Source organism: Thamnophis sirtalis, unplaced genomic scaffold (genome assembly GCF_051295495.1).
Source record: "Thamnophis sirtalis isolate CommonGarterSnake01/CBP01778 unplaced genomic scaffold, rThaSir2_p1.2 scaffold_5, whole genome shotgun sequence".
NCBI classification, from domain to species: domain Eukaryota; kingdom Metazoa; phylum Chordata; class Lepidosauria; order Squamata; family Natricidae; genus Thamnophis; species Thamnophis sirtalis.
This window is the reverse complement of record NW_028261385.1, coordinates 63,641,634-63,665,699: the sequence shown is the minus strand read 5'-3', so window position 1 is coordinate 63,665,699 and position 24,066 is coordinate 63,641,634. Positions and strand designations below refer to the sequence as shown.

Sequence of the window (24,066 nt, the reverse complement as noted above, 5' to 3'; positions counted from 1 at the left end):
ATTTTTTTTCCTCCCCGAATGAGGCCTGACATCAGAGAAAGCCAGTTTTATGTTTCCTTTTCCTGACCAAAATTTTCAACAACAAAATATAATTTTAATGGAACACAGATATTGGAAGGCACTGCTCAGCAGTGAGGTAGAGCAATGGCTTTGCTTGTCTGATCCTGTCATTAGGTCTGAATCCCACCTCCACACATCTCAAACAGACATCTCTTTGGCTCTGTAACCATTTAAGAGGAAACCACAAAGAACAACCCCATGGCCCCATCCCAAGCCAACTTTGTGCTCACGCTAATGAGCCACAGATCTTCCATGGATCGGAGACATAAGTGAGCAAGTGGCATAAAAATGCAGATTTTAAGGCTGTTAAAAACATTGTAAGGATGATTTGTATGATGGCTTAGCATAAAAGACTCATGTAGTGGTATATCATGAATTACAGATTTCTCCAGACTGGTCTCCTTTCCAGATCTGGATGGCATGAGCTTGAAGAAAACTGGGGAGGAATAAAATGAATATTAAACCTAATTTACCATTAATAGATAGCCGCTAGCAACTCGGATGACGCTGACGTCAGAAAATGACTTTAGGATGTCCTCCAGAGTCGTTGTCGTAAAAGAAAGCACCTTCTGAGTAGAGTTTTGTGCAAGACTTTGATGAGCAACCTATGAAGACAAGACGGGAGTTGCAATTACAGAAAGGAAATCACCACGATATACAGGTAGTCCTCGACTTACAACAGTTCATTTAGTGACCGTTCAAAGTTACAACAGCACTGAAAAAACTGATTTATGACCATTTTTCACACTTACGACCGTTGCAGCATCCCCACGGTCCCATGATCAAAGTTCAGATGCTTGGCAATTGACTCATAGTTATGATGGTCCCAATGTCCCAGGGTCACATGATCCCATTTTGCGACCTTTAGGCAAGCAAAATCAATGGGGAATCCAGATTCACTTAACAACCATATTACTAACTCAACAAATGCCATGATTCCCTTCACAACTGTGGCAAGGAAAGTCGTAAAATGGGGCAAACCCACTTAACAAATGTTTGACTTAGCAACATAAATTTTGGGCTCAATTGTGGTTAGTAACTCAAGGACTACCTGTATTTCTGGAGCGGATTTCTACTGAGCACTAACTTTTTAGTTGTTGCCCTCACTTTATTATCTGTTGCTCTCCCTTCTCATTCACACACAGACGTTCTCATCTACAAACACCACAGTTGTATCCTTGACCCTTTGTTAATATAATTGCCATACTCAACGCAGAGCCGCAGCAGGCTGCTACAGATCAAATAAGAAGGTACACCTTGAAAGAGAGGAAAATGGCCATTTATTTAAAATAGTGAAACTGAAGACGGCTCACAGCTCCCTCGGCCCCTCCTGCACCCTTTTCTACATTCCATCCAGAAGCCTACAACTGATTTGTTGTTATACCCAATCTAAAAACAACAAATTCTTAAGAGCAACCCTCTCTTTTTTCATTGGCTGGACACTTCAAAGAGGTCACAAGCAGCTCAGCAAAGGTCAATGCCTGGGAAACAAAGGCCAGATAATGTCACATGACCTCACCAAGGGGACTGCAGCTGTGAACAGATTTTGTGGCGGGCTAATGTTTTCCAGACACCTTTGCTGAAGGAAAAGAAAAGAAAAAAACAAAGAATCATCCTAACCAAATGCTCACTTTTTCTCCTTAAGCTTTGGCAGCCCAGAGTCAGATCGGCAGCTCAAGACAATGAATTTTAAAAGCCACGCATTCTAACAAAAACACATTTCTCTTTCATTTTACCAACAGAAGAACCTGCAATGTTTCCCCTTCAAATCTTGCTGTGGGTGGCAGATTTTTTAAATGTATTTTTTCTTCTTTAAAAAAAAAATCTTAATCATTCAGTCCTAAGCACAATCTCCCAGAAATTTTCACTTGCCTCTTTTCTATCCAGCATACTGGCTGGGAATGACAGGAGTTAAGTTCCAACATATAGTAGTATCTCCATTCTCTAGCTTGGAGAGAAGACTGACTATAATGGAAGAGCATACCAATCCTAACAAGATTCACTACCTCAAGGGCTACCTTTATTTCTGTAAGCCGCCCAGTTATTTCTGTAAGCTGCCCGGAGTCCTCCGGGATTGGGCAGCCTATAAATTCAATAAATGGAAATGGAAGGGACCTCCCTGAGGGACTGCAACAACAACAATGAAAGAAAGAAACCGTTCTCCAATTAAACGTCCATTTTACCTCAACATACATCCTCTGCCATGCTTCCAGGATCGCAGCTGCCTTGTCCTCATTCCAGTTGATGTGTGAAACGTAGTCGTAACCCTTGAAGTGCTCATACATTTGCTTTGGAGTCATTAGCTGAAACATGGTCTGTAAAGCTTGAGCACTGCAAGACAGAATTGGGGACTTAGAAAGGAGAAAGGGACAAGCAAAAACAATTGTTCCCCTCAGTAATGATCATATCATTACTGAATCATGGAATCATATCAAAAACAATTTTAGAACTGTCCCTCTCTTACCTTGGCTAGCGGTTTGAAACCCGGAGCACGCTCATGCGCGCACTTCACTTCGCTCGCTGCGCTTCTGTGCATGTGCAGAGCGTCCGTGATGATGTCTGGGTGGGTGGGCGGAGCCTCCTGCCGCCACCACTACCAGTTTGCCCAAACCGGGGTGAAACAACAGAATACCACCTCTGGCCCCCCTCCAAAAAAAAATCTTTTTCACTGCATGGTGTCATCAAATGTATAATCTTTGCTTATGGAATGGGAATGATCTTTGCTGGATTTTTATGAAGGGCTGTTCTTATGGGCAGCAGAAGGCCAGAGTGATTAATGGTTAAACTGAGCAGAAAGCCTTCAATTTTTTTTCATAATTGCTCTGCAGATTCTATCTGACTAAGAACCATTTATGGTGTTGTTTTAAAATGGAGGGGAAAATCTAAGTTATAAACCAGGAGTTTCCAAGCTTGGCAATTTTAAGACTTGTGGACTTCAACTCCTAGAATTCTCCAGTCTAGAGATCTTAAAGTTGTCAAGGTCAGAGATTCCTGTTATAAAACCTCTTATCATCTTATATCTGAATAAAGCTGATCCTACCAGAGGGAAATATAAGACTGATGTAGAGACATTGAAATATAGAAAGTCTATCAGCTATCACCCAGTTTCTCTATTAAAGGGCTGATCTGATTCAGTATTCTTATGTCCAATCTCTCTGTATAAATTAAATAAGGCGCCATTTAGATGGCAGATCCTATAGAGCAAGGGTCACCAAACTTGGCAAATTTAAGACTTGTGGACTTCAACTCCAAGAAACTGGAGAATTCTGGGAGCTGAAGTCCACAAGTCTTAAAGTTGCCAAGTTTGAAGACCTCTGCTATAGAGGAGTCACATCTATCAAGGAGATGGTTTGGTTGGCAAACAATCTGAAGAAAATGGATATCTTAAAGTGAACTTTTTTTCCTATGAAGCATAGAAAGTACACAGTAAATGTGATCATTTCGTATGCAATGGGATCCAACAAAGTTTCTATCACTGAATAGATTCTCATCTTTGGTCCAGAAGTGGCGGATGGGTGATCCTTTGTAATTGCATGTGATGGGACATGGGGGAGAGATAACAAAGTCATCTCCATCCTATTCCAGAGACCAAAATCTCCAATGAATCAAATAATCACTAGTCACCAAAAGATAACTAGCTACATAGGTATCCTAGCCTCTTAATGTACAAGTGGAAAAAGAATAAAACTACTAGAGCTCAAATGGGAAATACATTTTGCTTAAAACTGTTGCTCTCTGATTTAAATCATATGCTGGCATGTTTTTTTTCTTTGCATTTTATGTAAGGAGATCTTATTTTTTAATATTTTTACTGAATATTATTGCCACTATGTCATAAACAAAAATTCATTTTATAGGTATAATAAATAATATTCTCATTGAGAATCAAGTTTGTGTATTATTATTGTTAACCTTCAGATGGTGACATTGTTTGATGGGTGGCATTTTTCTTTCTTTCGAGAGCATGCATTGGAATTTCATTTTAATGTGTGCCATTGTGTATGCTGAAAAATGACAATAAAGGTTGTCTTATCTAACTAAGGCGTCAGGCAAAAAACTAGGAGACTTGAGTTCTAATCCTGCCTTAGGCACAAAGCCAGCTGGATGACCTTTGGCCAGTCAGTTTCTCTCATAGGACAGAGGCCATGGCAAACTACGTCTGAAAAACCTTGCCATGAAAACTGCAGGGACTTGTCCAAGGCAGTCTCCAAGAACTGGAATGAAAGGGAAGGGGGGGGGGGAACCCTCAAATTACCAACAGTAAAGTTGTCAGTGAAAAGAAAACAATAGCTGGATTTACATTTCACATTAAGCCATGGTTTGTTTAAAGCAAGAGCTGTTGACCAAGAACAGTTGACTAGGTTCAAATATAGCACTAAGTTATAAGTCATGACATAGGGAGACAAATGTCTGGGTTGACACAAGAGTCTAAGCCAAGACCATCCAAACCATAGTGCAGCCTACAGAATGTGCAGACCCAAGCCGGGATGCCTCAGGCATGGATTACTGGATTATGAGTGCTTACCTGACAAGTTTCCCAGTATCATTTTTAACAGTGCCACCAATAATCAGTTCTTCTTGCCAATGCATGTATTTTTTTGACAGCCCATAGCATCCACCGCTTAAAGCAAGGGCGACATCAAGAGGCTGAAAATATTTAAACAAATAAAAGACGGTGTTACAGAATCAAAGACAGGAAAGTTCACATTTTTGGAGGATCACTGATACCACTTTGGATACCCCTGAAGGTAAGTGTTCTAATATGCATAAATCCTGCAAATCCTGCTCTGGTTGCAAATTTTGAATGGGGTGGGGAGAGAGCAAGAATGTTCTTTATGGAAGTATTTTCATGCTACCAGGATTGATTCTGGCAGGTGTAGCTTTGGCTTTCCTCTCAAATTGGTAGCTGTACATTTTTATCTTTTTCCGGGTGGTTTCACCTCTAAGAAGAGAGAAGTAGCTGCCTTTTGGTTGTCAAGAAAAACTAGCAAAGGCTGATTTAGTCTGTTCTTGTACTTTTATTGCTAAGGATGCAGCATTTGAGGGATTTTCTGATTCATGTGGCAAAACAACATGATTATTTGGGATAACTGCAGTCTGTAGGAAAGGAAGCCATTTATTTTTCTAGCTTTTTCTAGCTTCAATTTGAGTGTCTAATTTCTCATAATATAAATCTATATGGTAGAATAAATATTTGTTTTATTAAGAAAACATAGGTACTCATCTTATATACCATAATTCTAGGTGGCTTACAACAACAACAACAATAGAATAATATCAAAAAGAACTTTAGAAAATGAATTTTAAGAAACCAGCACTTGGTATCCTAAAGCAACACCCCTCAATACTTCAGCCTCCCTCAATATCAATGTTTGGGGGAATTTGAAAGCTAGAATAAAGTTCTTTAAATGACCTGGAATAAAATGCAAATGTACCAATTTCAGATATTAGTATTTATATCCTGAAATAAAAAAGATGCTCTTTTTGAAAATTATAAAATTAACTATAAAAGTTTTCATCCTTTGATACTACAGCATGAGGACCCAGATTGTTGGGGGCAATATCCTGATTCTGTAAACCGCTGTGAAGCGATATATAAGTCTAGGTGCTATTGTTATTGCTATTTGTATAAAGAACCTGATTGGTAGCAATTTGTTCAGTCACATCTTTCATTTAACAATGATGAGTGTTTAGCGGTTTTGCAAATCTAACTGCATTAATATTCCAATATCCCTTTCACTGCAGTACAAAACTTAGAATATAAAACTATACTGAAGTTCATTTCAAAACTATTCTTTGTTCTTAAGTCCTTGAAACTTGTTTGTTACATTAGGAATAAGTAGCTATCTGGAGCTTCTGCTAAGTAAACCATACAAATGGCCATGCTTTCTTTCTTACTGCCTTATTTTCTTTTGTTAGCAGAACAATTCAAGTCGGTGTGACCAACCATCGTTTTACGAATTCTGAACTTAAGGCTCTATCTTGCATCTTGCTCAAATACTGATATCCTGAAACTGCATCATATTGTTGACAATGATTTTAGGATACGGAATTACACTATGCTTTTTAATGATTTTTTTTCTCATTTGGCTGAAAAAAAGAGGATTAACTTACTTTGGTTGAATTTTTGTTGGGGGCAGTTATAGGACAGTCGGGATCGTCAGGGTTTAGGCAAGGTCGATCCATATATCCATGGCCAACTTCTGCTTTATTCAGCATCTCCTCCCAGGTATCTACTTGGGAGTTTATCTTCTTCAGCTCTTCTAAGAATTCCAAGGGGTCAAAGTTGGTCCACTGCAAATGGGGCTTTCCTCTGTCCCAGGAAGAGAAAAACGAAAAGGTTATCAAAATTTGCCAGGCTTTTGTAAATATTTATTTACCACTTCCCCACTCCTACTCACATTCATATGTTTTTGAAATGAAGTTTACTGAAATGTGTACAAGGGCATTTAAAACATTGCCACAAGATTTGTCTTTTGGAAAAAGTTGATGAAAATTCTTATCTTAAAGCTATTTTTCATCCACAAAATGTCTTCTTCATATTAACATCCCAACCCTGCCTATGTAAATGCTAGTAAACACAGCTTCTTGAATCTAATGGTTTGAGGGGATTTTAGACGTTGTAGTTAAGTCTTTATTCTTAACTCAGCTATTACATTGTGCCCCTAGTTATTCATTTATTGAACTGATAATCAAATGGAGCAAGAAAATTAGTATCTGAACTAGCATTTTAAGTATAGTGAAATTTTAGACGAATAATTTATTAACTAAATGACTCAGAAAAAAATAAGGAATTTAGCAGTCACAAATAAAGGAAATGTTGAAGCATCAGAGAGAAGTTCATATGATATTAAGAATTGTCTTTCTTTAAAATATCTGCCATACATTAATCAAAAACACAAATCCACCGTGCTTTTTCAGACATGGTAACCTTTTTAAAACCGCCTGAGCCTCTGCTGCTATTTTTTTTTTCATTTCCACTTTTGATTTTGTAATGTTGCCAGACCATAAAGGCTTTTGCCTGACTTTTTTCTGGTTCAGACTACTGTATCTGCTTAACCAGGCTTAAGATATTATTCAGACTCTCCCAACCAGAAAACGCAAGCTCCTTCTTTGTCCCGTTTTAGAAAGTCCATGCTGAAAGTCAAGCAATAGCCATTGCATGTTGCCTTTACAAAGAGAGACAAACAAGGGCAAAGCCTACACCATATAAATAAGCTATGCAATTAACGTAAATGAATTTAAACATTTTAAAATATAGAACATATTGAAAGTAACAATATCCAAAATAGAGATGTCATGCTACTAAAAGGCCTGATAAAGGAAACATAGTTTCTACCTGCTGCCATCATATTTTTCACTGTACATTTTATTTCCTCAAATACAATCACAAATAACCATTATATAACAGTAAGAATTTTGCCTTTGGGAAAGGAAAAAAAAAACTATGAAGTTAATTGGGACCCTTGCCCTTTCTCTCATAAACATACCGTATTTTTGGGAATATAAGACGAACCAAAGTATAATATGCACCAAGATTTTGAAGAGGCAAATTAAAAAATAAGTTTTTACACTCTGCAGACCTCCCAAAAACGGCCCATTTTTTGCAAAAATGGGACCGTTTTTCATTAAAAAAAGGAGCCATGCATAGCCTTTAGGAGGCTTACAGAATGCTTCGGGGGGGGGGCAAAAATGAGCAAAAGCAACCTGTTTTTTGCTCATTTTTGCTCTCCCCAGCCTCCAGGAGCACTCTAGAAGCCTCCTAAAGGCTATGCACAGCCATTTTTGCAAAGAAGGCAGGGTTTTGGGAGGCAAAAAATGCTGTATTCAGTGTATAAGACGCACCCAGATTTTCACCCTCTTTTGGGGGGGGAAAGGTGTGTCTTATACTCTGAAAAATACGGTATGTTGACAATATAGCGCAAACATTAAAAAAAATTAAATATTCAAATTACTGACTCTTTTTGTGGTCCCAAGATTCTGCCCCAAATTTGGTGACAAACCAATGACTAACTAGTAGGATTTCTGCTCTAGTTTTAAGTGATAAAATAAGAATGTTATGAGAGGCTTGATATTCCAGTTCCTCTTAAATAAAAGTATTTAAGACAGAAAATTGAAAAAAAAAGTCAATAAATCAACCCAATCCCTTGAAAAGGTCATAGCAATTATCACCAGATTTCCCCACACCTTAAAGCAGGGGTTTCCAACTTTGACAACTTTGAGACCTGTAGACTTCAACTCCCAGAATTCTTCCAATTCTTGGAATTCAGCCATACTTGTACCACTACTATGTCACAATACATTTCTGATACATTTTGATTTATTTATGGCTTCTGCAGGATCTTTGCATTATGCAATGAGGATTTGCTTTTTTGTGGACAGCTGTAACCAAGTTCAGTCAAATGCTTTCCCTATAGATCTTTTCCATCACAGAGAGAAATCAGAGGGATCAAATTATCATAAATGTCCCTTTAGAAGCATTCTAAAATATGATAGAAGTTGCCAGAAAACGCAGTGATTGATTTGGGGGTTCTCTTGTAATATTCTCTTTTGTCTTTATTTAGTTAATGTTCTTTTGCATGAAACAAACATGAAACAAAAGAAACTGTTGTATAAATAGATGTGGAAAATCTATGCAGGTCATATACCAAATTTGGACATCCCTGTAATATGCACTTCAACTCATGCAAAACGCAGGATCTGTTATTGTAATCTCTCAGATGTACATACTCCCATGACTGAATTCACTGAAGGTCCTCAAAACTTTTTAAAACACATTGTTTAAATTGTTTGTTTTACTCTCAATGAAAGTTGATACTGAGATGATCATGTCAGTTATCAATTTTAATTACAATCTAGTTCATATACAAGACTGAAGCCAAGGATATCCAAGGACCAGAGACTGGGTAGGGGAAAGTCAACAAATCAAGATGGCAGTTGTAGCAGTGTGATCAATGTCCTGTCCTTTGCATGTATTGTGAAATGCATGTATTGTGAAATGCATATATTGTGAAATGCATGTATTGTGAAATGCATGATACAATTTCAAACATATGATTGTGGCTGCCATCTTGATTTTTTTGTTTTGTTTTACAACTTCCAACTTCAATGCATGCCCCTACCTCAATCCAAATTAAATCAATGATAGTGATAGAATTCACTGAGAATGAAACTGAAATAACTTAAGTTTGGCTCACATCTGTTGTTCATGTTGATTCCGATGAAATAGTCAGGTCATCCCTAAAGCTAAAATCATATATGGGCATCTGCGAAGAAGCAACATCTGTGTGGTGATTTGAAGGAAAGCTACAAATAATAAGCTGCTACATGAAATTGCTGCACCTATATTTGCAAATGTGCTGATTCAGATGTTAATTCTCCTATGTATTTTGCATTCAAAACATAACATAATTGGATAGGATGTTAATTTTATAATGAAACATCTCTTTTAAAAAGAAAATCATGTGAAATAGATATCTGTTTGCATATTTGTCTGGAAGGCCTCATATTTTGTATTCAGTTCAACATCAGAATAAACTGAAGCTAAGTGAAGCCCCATTAAACTGGTGGAACAAATTAGAAACCAACACACGTTACTCACGGTAGATATGCAGTCCCAGATTGTAATTTTGCACCCTCCCAAAAGCAGTCCAGTGGTGTGATAATTAAACAAGGGTAAAGGTGTTCTATAATCTGTAAAAGAGACAGAAAAAACCCTCTAAAATATTGTTATATGTCTACAGAAATATACATAAAAATGCATGAGGGCCAATTTTGTCTAGTGCTTAAGGCACCAGGCTAGAAAGCAGGAGACCCTGAGTTCAAATCCTGTCTTAGTCATGAAAGCCAGCTTGGGTGACTTGGTCATTCTCTCTCAGCCCAACTCACCTCACTGGATTATTGTGGAGAAAATATGAGGAGGAAGATGTGTTGGATATGTTCACTATCTTATTTGTAAAAATAATAAAGGCAGGTTTATATAAATAAAAATACAATAAATACATTGTCTTTACCTTGTCCATGTAACCTGTTTCTGTGATGGGTTCCCCTGATTTGTGACACAAGTGTTCCAATTTCCATTGTCTGTGGAAATGAAGAGTAAAATTACATTAAAAATGGTTATAAATTGAGGATTACCTGTATTTTCAAAGTTGCTTATTTGCCACTCTTAGGACATGCTGTCATTTGAATTAAATTAGTTCACCTGTGTGGGTATAATCTCCTTATGACAGCAATAATAGTTAGGTTTTGATGGCTTTTAGCCTCTAGTATTAAGGATACTTCATGATTCTAACCATGCAATTCATATTTCTCAGAAACCACCAGGCAAGATTAATGGAAATTAAATTTGCAATATTGTAGGTCAGCCTTTCCCAAACTGGTACGCTCCAGATGTGAGCAACATCTCATGTCTGCTAAACAGTGTAGAACTCAGGCACATCTGGAGAATATTAGGCTGCAGAAGGATGCTGTAGAGAAAATGCCCATTCTCTTTACCGCTTGGTGAATGCAAAGGAGTCCCTGCTGCGTTGAATCCTTCCAGTATGTCAGAGAAAATTTATGCTGAGGGTTTATCTACATTGGATCAAAAACAGCTCTGAACTTTGCAAAACAAACTCACTGTAAGATCCCTTCAAGATAAGTTGAAATTTGTGCTTTAATACTAGCTTAAACCATTGTTTAATATTACTGACTCCCACAACAGGGGCCTGTTTATACTAGATGTGTCAGCAACCCAATACAGTCCAAAGTTATACTTTGAATATGTTTTATGATAAAAAAGAAAATATTACTTTTTTAGCTTAACAGCTGAAGCACAATGGTTTCAGACATTGTAAACTATGATGAACATCTAGAGATGTGGCTAAATCAAGATTTTCCCCAGCTCCCAGTTGCCAAAAGAAACAGGGTCAAAAGCAGTAGGGCTCAACAAAATCATGAAGGCAGCTGAAACCGTATGAAAGCTCCCATGTTGACATTTTTTAACTGTCCCGGAACTGAAAAATTAAGGCTGAAACAGGCAAACAGTACAGGTAGTAGTCACAAACTTACAACAGTTTATTTAGTGACTGCTCAAAGTTACAACGGCACTGGGAAAAAAGTAACTTATGACTATTTTTCATACTTCCAATTGTTGCAGCATCCCCATGGTCACACGACCAAAATTCAGATACTTGGCAATTGACTCATATTTATGACAGTTGCAGTGTCCCAGGGTCATGTGATCACCTTTTGTGACCCTTTGACAAGCAAAGTCAGTGGGGAAGCCAGATCCATTTAACCACCGTATTGCTAACTTAACAACTGCAGTAATTCACTTAACAACTGTGGCAAGAAAGTCGTAAAATGGGGCAAATGTCACTTAGCAAATGTATCACTCATCTGGCTTCGTCCCAAGTAGCTCTCCAGGAAAACTGGTAACTTTGCAAATGTTGAAAAGCAAATGTTCAAGGAAGCTCTGTTCCTACAATAAAAGAAACTTCTAGGGAGCTTCTGAATGAGTTCTGATTCCTATGTTACTGCAGAAAATTTCTTTTTTCTTTCCATCTTACCTGTTGTACATATATACATGTATCTTGCTGGCTTGTAGTGCAGAATCAAGGTGCTGTCTGAGTGCTTCTGTTGTTAGTACATTAGCAGTCTCTTCTTGTGGTGTCTGAATCATCAGTTGAGGATTAAACATGGCCTCTTCTCCAATCTTCTGCCGTGTGTAACTTAACTCCCGACTCACTCGTCCACCAACTGACAGACAAGAATTTACAACCTGGGATTAGCCAGCAAGAATTGACTTTTTATATGCATTCTAAAAGCTCACAGGCTCCTCAATAAATTTTCCCACATCCATGGAATATTCTATAGTTTATTAAGAGCTGAAGCAACTTTAATAGAGCTGATTTTGTGTACAATGCAAAAAAAAAAAAAGCCACATACATTTTCCTTACTTTAAAAAAAGTTTCCACACTGCAAAGGCAAGTCACAAGTCCATTTGTGCTAAACACGTGCATTTTCAGTATCATATCAAGAATTCCACATGTACAAAGTTTGTTTTTTAAAAAAATCCTTTTTCCTTTCAGACCAGACCAAATATTTCTATGTTACAATTTCTTACACTTGTATAAACAGTCTGCTGCAATGGCACATTTCAAGATAAATGGCTTCAGTTTACACTCTTCTCCTAAATAATTTGGCAAAAGGAGAAAGGAAATAAAAGCAGCTAGGAGGAAAAGAGTAAACGAACATTAGTATATCTTGCTGCTGTTATTTAAAAGCAGTATAAAAATACTGTTAAGTGAAGGTCACTTAACAGTGAAGGTCACTTAACAGTGCAGATTCAGAGGACAGCCAACTTACATTTAGTAAACTACTGGGGGAATCTAGAGTTTCCGTAATGAATTTTAGTGTATGGACATCATGACAAATTAAATGGCAATAAGTTTTGGGAAGGCAGCTTCCCAACCTAGGTGCCCTCCAAATGTGCAGACTTCAATACCTAGAATTCTCAACAATGGCCATACTAAGTGCGCTTTGATGCCTTGAGGCTTCACAATTGTTGTCATGATCATTGTCAAAGTAACATTTCAGTACGTGAAGACATATAAATATTAGGTCCTATCTTTCATATTTTTCTAAGCATGTAGGGACTTACAGGTTGTTCTTATGATTGCTCATTTAATGATGGTTTAAAGTTACGGCAGCCTGGGAAAAAGTGGCTTATGACTGTTGTACCAACCCTGTGGCCATGTCTTTAAAAAGATCGAGTTGCAGCGTCTTGCAGTCACAAGATTGTAATTTGCAATCTTTCTAGTCGGTTTACGACAAACAAAGTCAATTGGAGAAACTAGATTCATTTAACAACAACAGTAAAAATGGTAGTAAAATCAGGTCTGGTCACGTAATGACTCAATGACCACATCACTTAGTGATCAAAATTCCAGTCTCAATTATGGTGGTAAGTCAATGACTACCTGCACTTCATCTATTGCAGTCTTCATTAAACCTGTATTTTTCACAGATGTATACAAATTGACATAAAACTAATTATTTCAAGAGCATTTTAACCATGAATGTTTATCCTTTAAACACTGCTGTATAATGTTTTAAGTAGGAGCTAGAATGTATTTTGTTTCATATAATTTATTTGTTGATTAAATGTGGGAGTGATGAGCCCTGGAGGTGCAGTGGTTAGAATGCAGTATTGCAGGCAAACTCTGCCCACGGCTAGAAATTTGATTCTGTTCGGCTGAAGGTTGACTCAACCTTCCATCCTTCGGAGGTCCCAGATTGCTGAAGACAAAATGCTGACATTTTAAACTGCCCAGAGGGGTGCTGTAAAGCACTATGGGGTGATATATAAGTCTAAGTGTGATTGCTATTGCTAATATTATATTGTTTGATAGGATTCTCAGCACTATAACCTCACAACACATTAAGAGCACATTTGTGTAACGTGTAGTATGCACAGTCTCCTAGAGAAACATGGAATCACCCTTGGGCTCATGAGGAATCAACTTACACATGTGTTATCTTTTCAGTTTGTTTCCTGATAAACTAACAAGGCCCTCAGCTCAACCAATCGTCTTGCTGTTATCTTTCTCAGAATTTCATTTTCCCCTTTACTCTGGTTGACCAGAGTTTTGGTACACTATGTAGAATTCTAACTAGTTTCAGAGTCTACACACAAGACTAGGTAGAGGGACACAGCAGCACATCTGCCTTAGAATAGGTTTGGTGATCTGCACCTCCTTTTGACATATATAATAGGGGAACAGAAAGGCGAAGAAAAAATGATTGTGAGCAGCATGATCATGGCCAAAAAAAAGGTAATGTGTGAAAGAAGTAGCTTTTAAGGCTATTTCCAAGGAACAAGATAAAAATGTAGAGTTGACATTTGGTGAACAATTGCAGAACCATAGTAATTTCCATTAAAAAAGAGAATAAAATCAATGGCAATAATAAAAATTAGGAACTGCAGTTCAATGAATTGTAAAAGTATTTTTTCTAACAACTGCAACTTCTACCTCTAAATACCTTGGGCTCATGTTTTAGACAGAGCAAATAAAAATATGAATTACTCATTCTTCTCATTTGGGAAATTGCAACTAATTATTTTGATATTTGGAAATATTTAGTGAAATTATTGTTAAACTATAATCCTGTAAAAGCTCTAATTGAATTTCAACCGTATATACAAGTTCATGATTACTTTGAAAGAAAACAATTTTCCAAATTACAAATAAACTGTATATGTATAGCTGTAGTCATAGCTAAATGAAAGATGTAAATGATAATTTCATTTATTAAGGCAAAATGCAAAATTTATCTGTATGCAAATCTATCAAAATATTGCAGAAGCGTCAAGTTTGATTTTCAACCCCATTTCAAAAAATTGGACTTCCCAACAATTCCTTTCTGCTTTCAGCAAATCATGTCCAATTTTATTTTACAGTGTGTAGAATAAACAATCTGTATATTCAAATAACACTTCTATATTATATGTAAAATACATGCTCTGCCATCCACACTCAATTTCATATACTGATTTATTTCTGGCCTCATCAGAATTTCTAACTTATTTCAACTAAGAGGACTAAGCTATTCATGCCAAAGGACAGCATTGTAAGTGGCCAACTGTTTAATATCAATGGACATGATTGCCCCTGACTCAAGATGCTGTCAAACTCTATTAATCTCACTTAACAAGGCAAATTCAACCAATCAGCATTATAACATAACAGCAAGAAAAGTGGACTTTTCCAAGCTTGCATAAAGCCAAAGCAAAAGTAATAATAAATCAACAGATGGTTTTAGAAATCTAAGGAAATTATGTTGACAGCAGATCTTTTAGTACTGGTCGGTTAGGAATAAAAGTAATTGTGGCAACTTATTTTGAGATATATTAACAACTTTTAATGCATTTTAAAAATAGTATATTCAGATAGCAATTACAAAGTAGCATTTCATATACCGATAACAGTAAGAAGTGGAGAAAAGAAGCACATGAGAAATTTCAAATTATTCAACAAATCTTTTTCACTGAAGATAACAAAAATTCATTCTATAGGTATCATCTCCAAAATTCAAGCATGTCCCAAACCTTATCATTAAGAAGGAAAAATGTCATAATCTTAATACTACTTTTGCAAATGTCTTATTCAAGTACCAAGCTAACACTATATCTTTGTCCAGGACACCACAATTTGTAGAGAAGAAAGGGTCAGGTTAATACTTTAAAATACTTCACAAAGCATAGCTGATGTGCCAATCGGTTGTTGGTGACTAGCAGAGCGGTGGCAGCAACAGAGTTGGCAGTGTTAGTGAGGCTTGGAGGTGCCCTTCAGTGTGTCTTCTGGGTGGAATTGACGTAAAAATCAAGGTGGCAATGGCAGATCTTTCCTAGTGATGGCATTGTTTGGTGGCAGTGAAGTGATTATTTTTCAAAACACTGGTGTCCTGTGTGCTATATGTTGTGCAGACCTGCCTCAGTACTAAGGGAATGTCAAACTGGTTTCTGAAAATGAAAGGAACTAATCTATAGATAACTATATAATTCTACTCAAATTTTTATTTATTTATGATATTTAGAAACTGCCAATCTCTGATGCAGAAAAACCCACATATAGCTTACTGCTATAGATTTATTACTGTCTAACAACACATAACAATGTGTTTTCCCTTTTCAAATTCCCATGGCAAATGAATTCTTTGAAGCAAAAATTGCAGCTATGCTCCATGTTATATCAAATACAAAATAATGCCATAGAATGACATGAAAATCTATGCCCAGGATGGCGAACCTATGGCACACATGCCACAGGTGGCATGCGGAGTCATTTGTCAGGGCACGCGAGGCATGCGCGCACTGGCCAGCTGAGTTCAGCCTTTTTTAAAGCCATTTTTTGTCCTCCCAAGGCTCTAGAGGCTTTATAGGAGCCTGGGGAGGGTGAAAACAGCGTCCCTTGCACCCCCACCCTGGAGGCCCTCCAGAGGCTTCAGGAGCTTCCACGAAGAAGAAAAAAAAAACCCAGCCCTATGGGCAAACCAGAAGTTTGGGAACCATGGTTCTAGACCCATGATCGCAAACCTATGGCACATGTGCAATGGGTGGCACCCGGAGCCATTTCTGAGGGCATGCAAGGCATTGTCCTGTCAGCCCCAGCACAGTGCGCCAGCAAACTGATTTTCGGCTGTTTTTCACCAAACTTACGGTTTGCGCATTGGGTTCTTTTTCGTCCTCCGGAGGGAAGCCTCCTGAAGGAGAAAACCGGCCCAAGGGGCAACCCAGAAGTCCATTCCCGAACTTCCAGTTTGCGTGTTGTGCCATTTTATGCCCTCCCCTGGCTTCAGGAGGCTTTCCTGAAGCCTGGGTAGGGCAAAAAACAGCCAAATGGAAGTTTAGGAACGCACTTCCAGATTGCCTGTTGGGCCGTTTTTCTCCCACTGGACGCCTCAGGAAGCTTTCCTGAAGCCTGCGGAAGGCAAAAAACGGCCAGACGCACCTCCCGGAAGTCTGGAGGCTTCAGTGAGGCATGCATGCATGCGCAAAGGGTTGTGTGCACGTGCGCAGGGGAGGGCATTACATTATGGGTGCGGGCATGCACACGTATGACCCCCTCTGCTCCCTTCGCTTTTGGCATGCCTCGACAAAAAGGTTAGCCATCACTGTTCTAGACCATTCAAAGCTGAACTAATGTAGGAAAGAACACACTAGATCTGATGTTTGTCTTGAGGCAGACTTTGATACCATTAATCATGGTCTCTTCTGACAGCTTCCAAGGGAGCGGGATCTCTGTTTTGTGGTACTTCTCATTTACCTAAAGCAGCAGTGACTGAAGTGACTTATAATAGATCAAATAAATACATAAATAATAATGTTTCTCTAGTTATAGCATCTGGTCCTGCAACGTCACCATTTTTGAACATTCTTAATGAATTTATTATGTTCTTCCCTAACTAGCATTTGTTTCCAATTCAGACTTTGACACATCTTTAGCATTCCCTTGCAAATCTCTAATAACAATCCCAAAATTCCTTCCCTTCAGTCTCATTCCAAAGCATTTCATCACTGCTATTTGTAATTCCATTCACTCTGCTGGAGGCAACTTGTTTAGCTGTCATCCCGTTTCAAAACAATTTTTAATTTCTATCAAAATTGCTCTGTGTGTTCTCTGCTTCCTTTAGTCTTAACTGTTTCCTTGCTCTCTTTGATTACATTTTTGTAATTATCTTTTCTCTCCATCAATTGCATTAATCTTTCTCTCATTATTTGAAATAGTGATTCTCATTTTTTCAACCACAGCCTTTTCGTTCATCACACCACCAAGTATCCCTTTTCAAACTTAGTGTTATTCCCAATACTTCCTTCACTCTGTAACATAAATTTTCACTGTATTCCAAGCACCTTCCACATCCTCTTTTCTTCTTCATACTATTTCATACATTTTAAACTTTCTCTTTCTGCAGTCCATCTACATTCTACTTTCTTTCACTTTTCCCCAAGATCTATTGTTAACATTATTAAACTATGCTTTAACACATATTCAAAATGTCATTATCTTTGTCTACTTCATTCATTACTGTATTTCAGCCTTTTATATTAACCAAATCAGATATGCTTAAACTACATATATGTGTAGTTCAATTATTTTCTCCAAACCAATGGTTTGGAGTTTTTAATTTTTAATGCAGATGTTCACCAATAGCATTGTTTCTTAATCTTTAAATGATTCATTCATCTTTTCTGTATTCTCGCATTTGTTCTTACACAACTATTCATGTCATCCAATCATCACTAGATGAGCCCACTGATACTGGCTTCTATTGCTAATTATAGTGTTGACTTATTAAGGCTTTCCCAAAACACTTTCCAGTAAGATACAAAAGGTACAGACTAAGTTACTAATCTTAATCATTCCTGTGCCACACGCAACATTGCCTGCTATCAATAAGTATAGTACCTGTCTGTTTTGACAAATGTTGGGCAATGTGCCAGCAGCACAACCCAAGCTTAATTTATCCGTAGCATTCCTTAGTTATTCTATAGAAGCTAGCATCTCTAATCTAGAGACAAACATATGAGCCTACATACTATGGCCTGCATCCTACCAAGTGAAAGGTACATTGACATGCTGAGGATACAATTTCTGGATCTTTAAGGACTTCTAGATCTATTAGGATACCAGAAAGTTATAGAAAGAGGCATATATATTTATTTTCAAGTTTATAGCATTCAAAGTGAATCAACAGTAAAACCAGAACTTTCCACCAATTGTGTATGTGTGTGGCTGTGTATGCGCAACCAGTTAGCTTTTACTACTCTACTTGGTTAGTAGTTGGTTTGTGCTAACCTCCCCTCCAATCAATCAATTAAAAAACAAAAGTAAATGCCATTTTCATGGGGGCCAACTGCCAAACTCCTTACTCTTGTGTGTTTTGGTCTTTTCATTAGTGTTTATGTCCAGCCTAACATCAAGAGAACAGGAGCTTGGAGAAGGACTGAACCAGGCGCTACACTGACCACACACATCATTCCAAGCAACACAATCCAACAAAGGATATTCTCTTTTGCAGCTATAATTTCTGCTTTGACAAAAGGATTTCTTAAAAACAAAAGAACAAACAAAACCCTCATGACAGACACTAGGAACATCCAGCAAGAACCTAACAACAATGTTAGAGTAAGAGTACAAGAGGGAATATTGCTGGCATATTGGCCAAAATGTGTCAAAAGGGACAGATACCATGTTTTCCCCAAAATAAGACAGGGTCTTATTTTCTTTGACCCACAAAATAAGTGCTTGGCCTTATTTTTGGGGAGGTCTTATTATTTTTGAGGTGCAGGAGGCGGTGAGTGTGGTCACCTCATGGCTGCTGCTGTGTTGCAATATTTTCGAGGAGGGGTTATTTTCAGGGAGGGCTTATTTTACAGCATGTAATCAAAAGCCCGATTGGGCTTGTTATCCGGGGAGGTCTTATTTTCAGGCAAACAGGGTACTGTGGGACAGGAATTTAATCTGCAAACAACTCTATATTCACACCTGGGAGTGCCCAAATATCAGGGTACATCATAAGCCATAAAATGCATCATGTAACCCTATACAAAAAGCATTGGAAATGGGAAAAAGCATTCCTTATATAACATTAGATCCTAATCCTGAAGGAGTAACAACAATGTACAGTACCACTAAATGATTTGTTCACTTTATTTTCACAGGAGAGTAGATAATCAAATGGATGTTTATGAAGGTACCTAAAACAAACATAAAACAGGTAACTAGGTCAGATTTCTAACAGGATGAAAAGCTAATCATCTGACATTCCAAGACAAGTTTCAAAGGCTTATATTCCTCATATTTCAACTGTCTAACCTAAATGCAGATAAATTGAATTTTCCAAAGGTTAGTGCCATGATCTAAATATTAATCCAAAAGGTCAAGTACAATATTACACTGGAGTTCAGTGTATTCCACATTATGGTATAGTTCTTACAAAATGAAGATCCAGAATTAGGACACTTTGTGCAGATGAAGCTCAGATGGCCAGACTGAAAACAGATCTACGCTTTAATTTTAGCAGCTGATGGATCTGGGAGAAAATTCCAATCATCCAGAAGATTAAATGAATGAATGAAAGGTACAGACAGAAAGCTTTCTACTACCCAACGTATCTTCCCAAGTGATCATCTCATCCCAGGTGAAAGCCACACACCAACTTTTCAGATCCTCAGAAGGTAGCTCTTTTTTTTTTTTTTTTCCCTAATATCGCTGGAGACACATTTGGCAGAAAACACTTTGGTAGCCATTCTTTGGCTACCAAACTCCCTGACAAAGACATCTGTTGTCCTTCCGCGTGAAAGCAAAAGCATTTTTGTTCAGAGTGGCTTTTGATATTTAAATTGTCTTGTTGTTGAACTAAGTTTTGAACTGTTAGATACTGTTGCTAATGGATTTTTATTGGTGATTTTTTAGTTGATGAGTTTTAATACTTTGACTATAACTTAATTAGTTGTCTTGCATGTTATTGTAAGCTGCCTTGAATAGGAAAATCAGGAACTTCACTCCATTAGCAAAGCACATACTCAGGCATCATTATCACTAAATACCGGAGCTTTAGGCTAAGACTGGAAAATTGGAGACCTTGACCAGAAGAAATCAATGGCAAATCACTTCTATATTTTTTCCAAAAAAACACCTTCATGGGCACCTCCATGAAGTCATTAGGAATGACGCACCACTCATGGCAGGCCTTCATTTTTCCATTGCATATGTTGGAAGGATTTTTTTTGTAAAGCAGAACAAATTGGCTGTCTTGATATTCTGAGAGTTGCAGTCTGAACACATCTGGATGGTATATGCTGTTCTAAATTATTGAACCAATGGGAGTTTAAAAAAACTAATTATATTGCATTAAATGCAGCCATTAACACATGAAAACTTTACCTTTCCTTAGGTTTTTTTTTCACTATTGCAAAAGAAGACTTCTTACTACTATATACATACATACATACATACATACACACACACACACACACATATATATATATATATATATATATATATATATATATACACACACACATACATATATGCATACACACACACACACACACACACATACACACACACACACACACACACACACACACCATATTTTTCAGGGTATAAGATGCACCTTTTTCCCCTCATAAAAGTGGGTGAAAATCTGGGTGCGTCTCATACACTGAATACAGCATTTTTTGCCCTCTGAAACCCTGCCCCCTTCACCAAAATCGTTGTGTATAGCTTGTAGGAGGCTTTCAGAAAGCTCCTTTGGGCTGGGGAGGGCAGAAATGAGCAAAAAATGGCCTGGTTTTTTTGCTCAATTTTGTCCCCCCCAGCCCCCAGGAGCATTCTATAAGCTTCCTAATGCCCTTTTTTTTAAACAAAATATAAAGCCATTTTCATCATAAATGGGCTGTTTTTTGCTCATTTTTGCCCCTCCCCCCAGGAACATTGTACAAACCTCCAAAGGGCTATTCATGCCCTTTTGGGGGGGGGGGAAACGGACCCCTTTTTGGATGGTTTGCAGAGTGCAATTTTTAAAAAAATTGCCTCTTCAAAACCTTGGTGCGTCTTATTCTCCGAAAAATGTGGTGTGTCTGTGTGTTTATATATTTACCAACTTATATAACCCCCTAAAGAATAACAGGATAAAAATGTAGCTTTGTCCCTTGGCAATTAAATTCTGTCTAGTGAACCTCAACATGGCCTTTTTATGCATATGTAGTTGCTTTCTTCATTGGTTAAATCAGTACTTTAAGCTGCCCTTACTGGGACATACACAGCAGAGATGATGACATTCTGAAAAACGTATGTGTCCATATTGGAAAATGATTTTATTCATTGGAGGGTTAATTATTTTTAAGCATTTATAAACCTAGGGAAACTAAACTAGTGAGAATATTTGCATTCTACAAGGTACACTTTCTTTCAAGTATTTGCTATACCAGCTGCTTGCTGTACCATCTGTTGTTGCCTGCTCCTTTTTGAATAGCTTTGAAGCAGAACTGCTCTCACTGTGGGACACAATCGGGTCAGGTCAGCTATCCCTCCCCATCCTCCACCCCCAAACCTGCAGTTTGTCACAGCTTCCTCCATCTTGCTATTTCTGTTTTTGGCATGAGCTCGCAGGTGGAGCTGCTTCCATCAAAGGACTCGTTTTTCATAATTTTCACTAACCAACTGCGCTTCCGAACACTGAAAGGGGGTGATATTTTGGAAGCTCTTCTCCAAAGTATTGTCAGCAAATTTCAAACACACTTTGGCTTCATTTGCCTTCAAGGATAGATTTGTTCCGATCACAAAATTTTAATTGGGAGCGGGGGGGAGAGAAAGTTCCTTTTTCTCCATGAAAATAAAGCATGCAACCTCGTATGGGACTCTGTTCAGGGGACTTGCACGAAGCCAGATTTCTTACTTGCAATCTCTAGGACTGCATGCAAGCCGAGTGCTCACACAGCCTTTGCCAAGACTCTTAAGCTTGTTGCATAACATTAACCTCAGCTCCCTTCTCTCAGCAACTTGGAGCTGACATCACCTCTTAGCTCTAAGCCCTCTTCCCTCTATTATACAGCCAAGTTCCCTTTTCATTGGCTTTCCACTTGAGGCCACATGGGGCAGAACACAATAGAGGCCTCCAGCTTCACACCCAGGCTCCCCCGGCCTGTGAAGATCACCACACCAGACCGATCTCTTTTCAGCACGGTTCCCTTCTCTTTGCATCTGTGCAGGGAAACACACATCACTGGGAGCCACTTCCATGATTTTGTTGCCATCAGGATTAGCTGGATTAGGGGCCGAGTCATAAGGACCCCCTGTGGCTGTGAGGAAGTTTCATCACAAGGTCAGTGTGGTGTGAACTATATTCTGTCAACACCACCACTCCTTATAGCCAACCACGCATGCAAGCAGATACTTACACACACTCACACACACACACCACAGGAGAAGAAAGTTGCAGATGTAAAAAAAAAGAAAGGAAAAGGTGAATGGAATAGTTGGCCGCCAGATTTCCCCATTAACCTCAGCCATTTTTTTAAATATTTGTGTACAATTTAAACAAACACACACCATTGGGAACCTGCAAGAGACATTTTTAAGTTAGGGAAAAAAATGATGATTTCGTTGCTAGGGGATAAACCATAGAGGAACCTTTTTGGCACCTCTTCTAAAAACTACTGTAGTCATGGAGTTTGAAGGCTGAGATTTTATTGCATACAATGGTGTCACCTTCCAGGCCATTTACTACTAAGCCCCTTAGATGCAGTATCATAGGATTCTTCTTTTTTTTAAGTGAGGAAAGAAAGCGGAGGCCAGAGGAGGAAGATAAACATGAAGCTCTGGTCTAGATTTACAATTATGAAATTTTCATTCATCTTCCCCCTCCTCTCGAAGATCAAATCAAGTCAGGAGAAGCTCTATGCAGGAAAGAGAGAATTGCTGCCAGAAACAGAAAAAATGAAATAAGACAAGAGTGTAGACGTATATTTTAAAGAGCACTCTCTACTTGCACTGAACTAGGTTGTTCAATCAAAGCCTTATCTGTTATATTCCTGCCTGTCTTTCTCCTCTGTTTAGCACATTCACCCACAAGAGAAAAGGAGCTGTGCAATGGAGCTTTGACCTGCAGCTGTAACACAATACTTTCGCACAGCCCTGTCGACCCCTGACATAAATTTTACACCGCAGCTGGCATTTACACACTTAGCATTACCATATGTATAGCCTACTCTGTGCTAATTATGCTAATCACCTGTCTAACTCTCTGCTGCGAAAAAATGGTTGTATTTAGCAGTCCACTGCCTACAAATGCAGCTTACTGTGTGGCTGAAATGTACATTCAGACAGCTCTGAACGGCAAGATTTTTCCACGTTACTGGCTTCATTCAGGGCACAGAAAAAATTATTCAAGTCAACTGGTTTCGGTCTGCAACAAAAAAGTTAGGGGAAAAAAGTGAGTGTGTTCCTGCCCTAACATTCTAAGTCTGCTTGCAAGCAAAATGATAAATCAATTGGTGTGGGAAACAAAACGGGAGAGATTTCTTTTGCAAGCCATGTGAAACTGTAGCCTATTTAGAGAGAGAGAGAGAGAGAAAGAGAAAGAGAGAAAGAGAGAGAGGGAGAGGAAGGTCACTCTAGTTTCTCAAATCTCTAGGAGAAAAAAAAAACAGAATAGATAGTTAAGCCAGATCAAAATTCTCCTAAATTTAATTCTGCCTTTAGCTACAGATATTAAAACTGAGAGCATTCTGGTGTTATTTTCAAAGATTACACAAACTTCAAAACTGGCATCATGTTAGAATTTCCCATGGATTTATTATTTCCTTGAAGCAAGCCAACATGAAACCATAAAAATCCACAAATACAATTACCAGAAGATAAACGATTAGAGTTGGTGTGAAATATATATATAGCACAGAATTAAATATGAAAAATAAAAATGGAATATTAAATTTATTAATTTTATTACACG

At 38.0% G+C, this 24,066-nt stretch overlaps 1 protein-coding gene across 3 annotated transcripts in view; it reads right to left on the bottom strand.

The window, feature by feature from the left end:
* PTCH1 (patched 1) overlaps window positions 1–24,066 on the bottom strand; it is a 105,245-nt gene that overhangs the window by 41,133 nt on the left and 40,046 nt on the right. For all 3 annotated transcript variants that reach the window (XR_015696707.1, XM_014051655.2, XM_014051654.2), the window contains exons 3-9: window positions 11,613–11,802; window positions 10,074–10,143; window positions 9,662–9,753; window positions 6,175–6,373; window positions 4,586–4,707; window positions 2,244–2,391; window positions 534–665 (exon numbers count right to left, since the gene is read on the bottom strand). Coding sequence is in view for 2 of the 3 variants with exons in the window: in XM_014051655.2 (XP_013907130.2) it covers window positions 534–665; window positions 2,244–2,391; window positions 4,586–4,707; window positions 6,175–6,373; window positions 9,662–9,753; window positions 10,074–10,143; window positions 11,613–11,802 (953 nt within the window). In the remaining variant the exon portion in view is untranslated. The remainder of the gene's footprint in view (window positions 1–533; window positions 666–2,243; window positions 2,392–4,585; window positions 4,708–6,174; window positions 6,374–9,661; window positions 9,754–10,073; window positions 10,144–11,612; window positions 11,803–24,066) is intronic.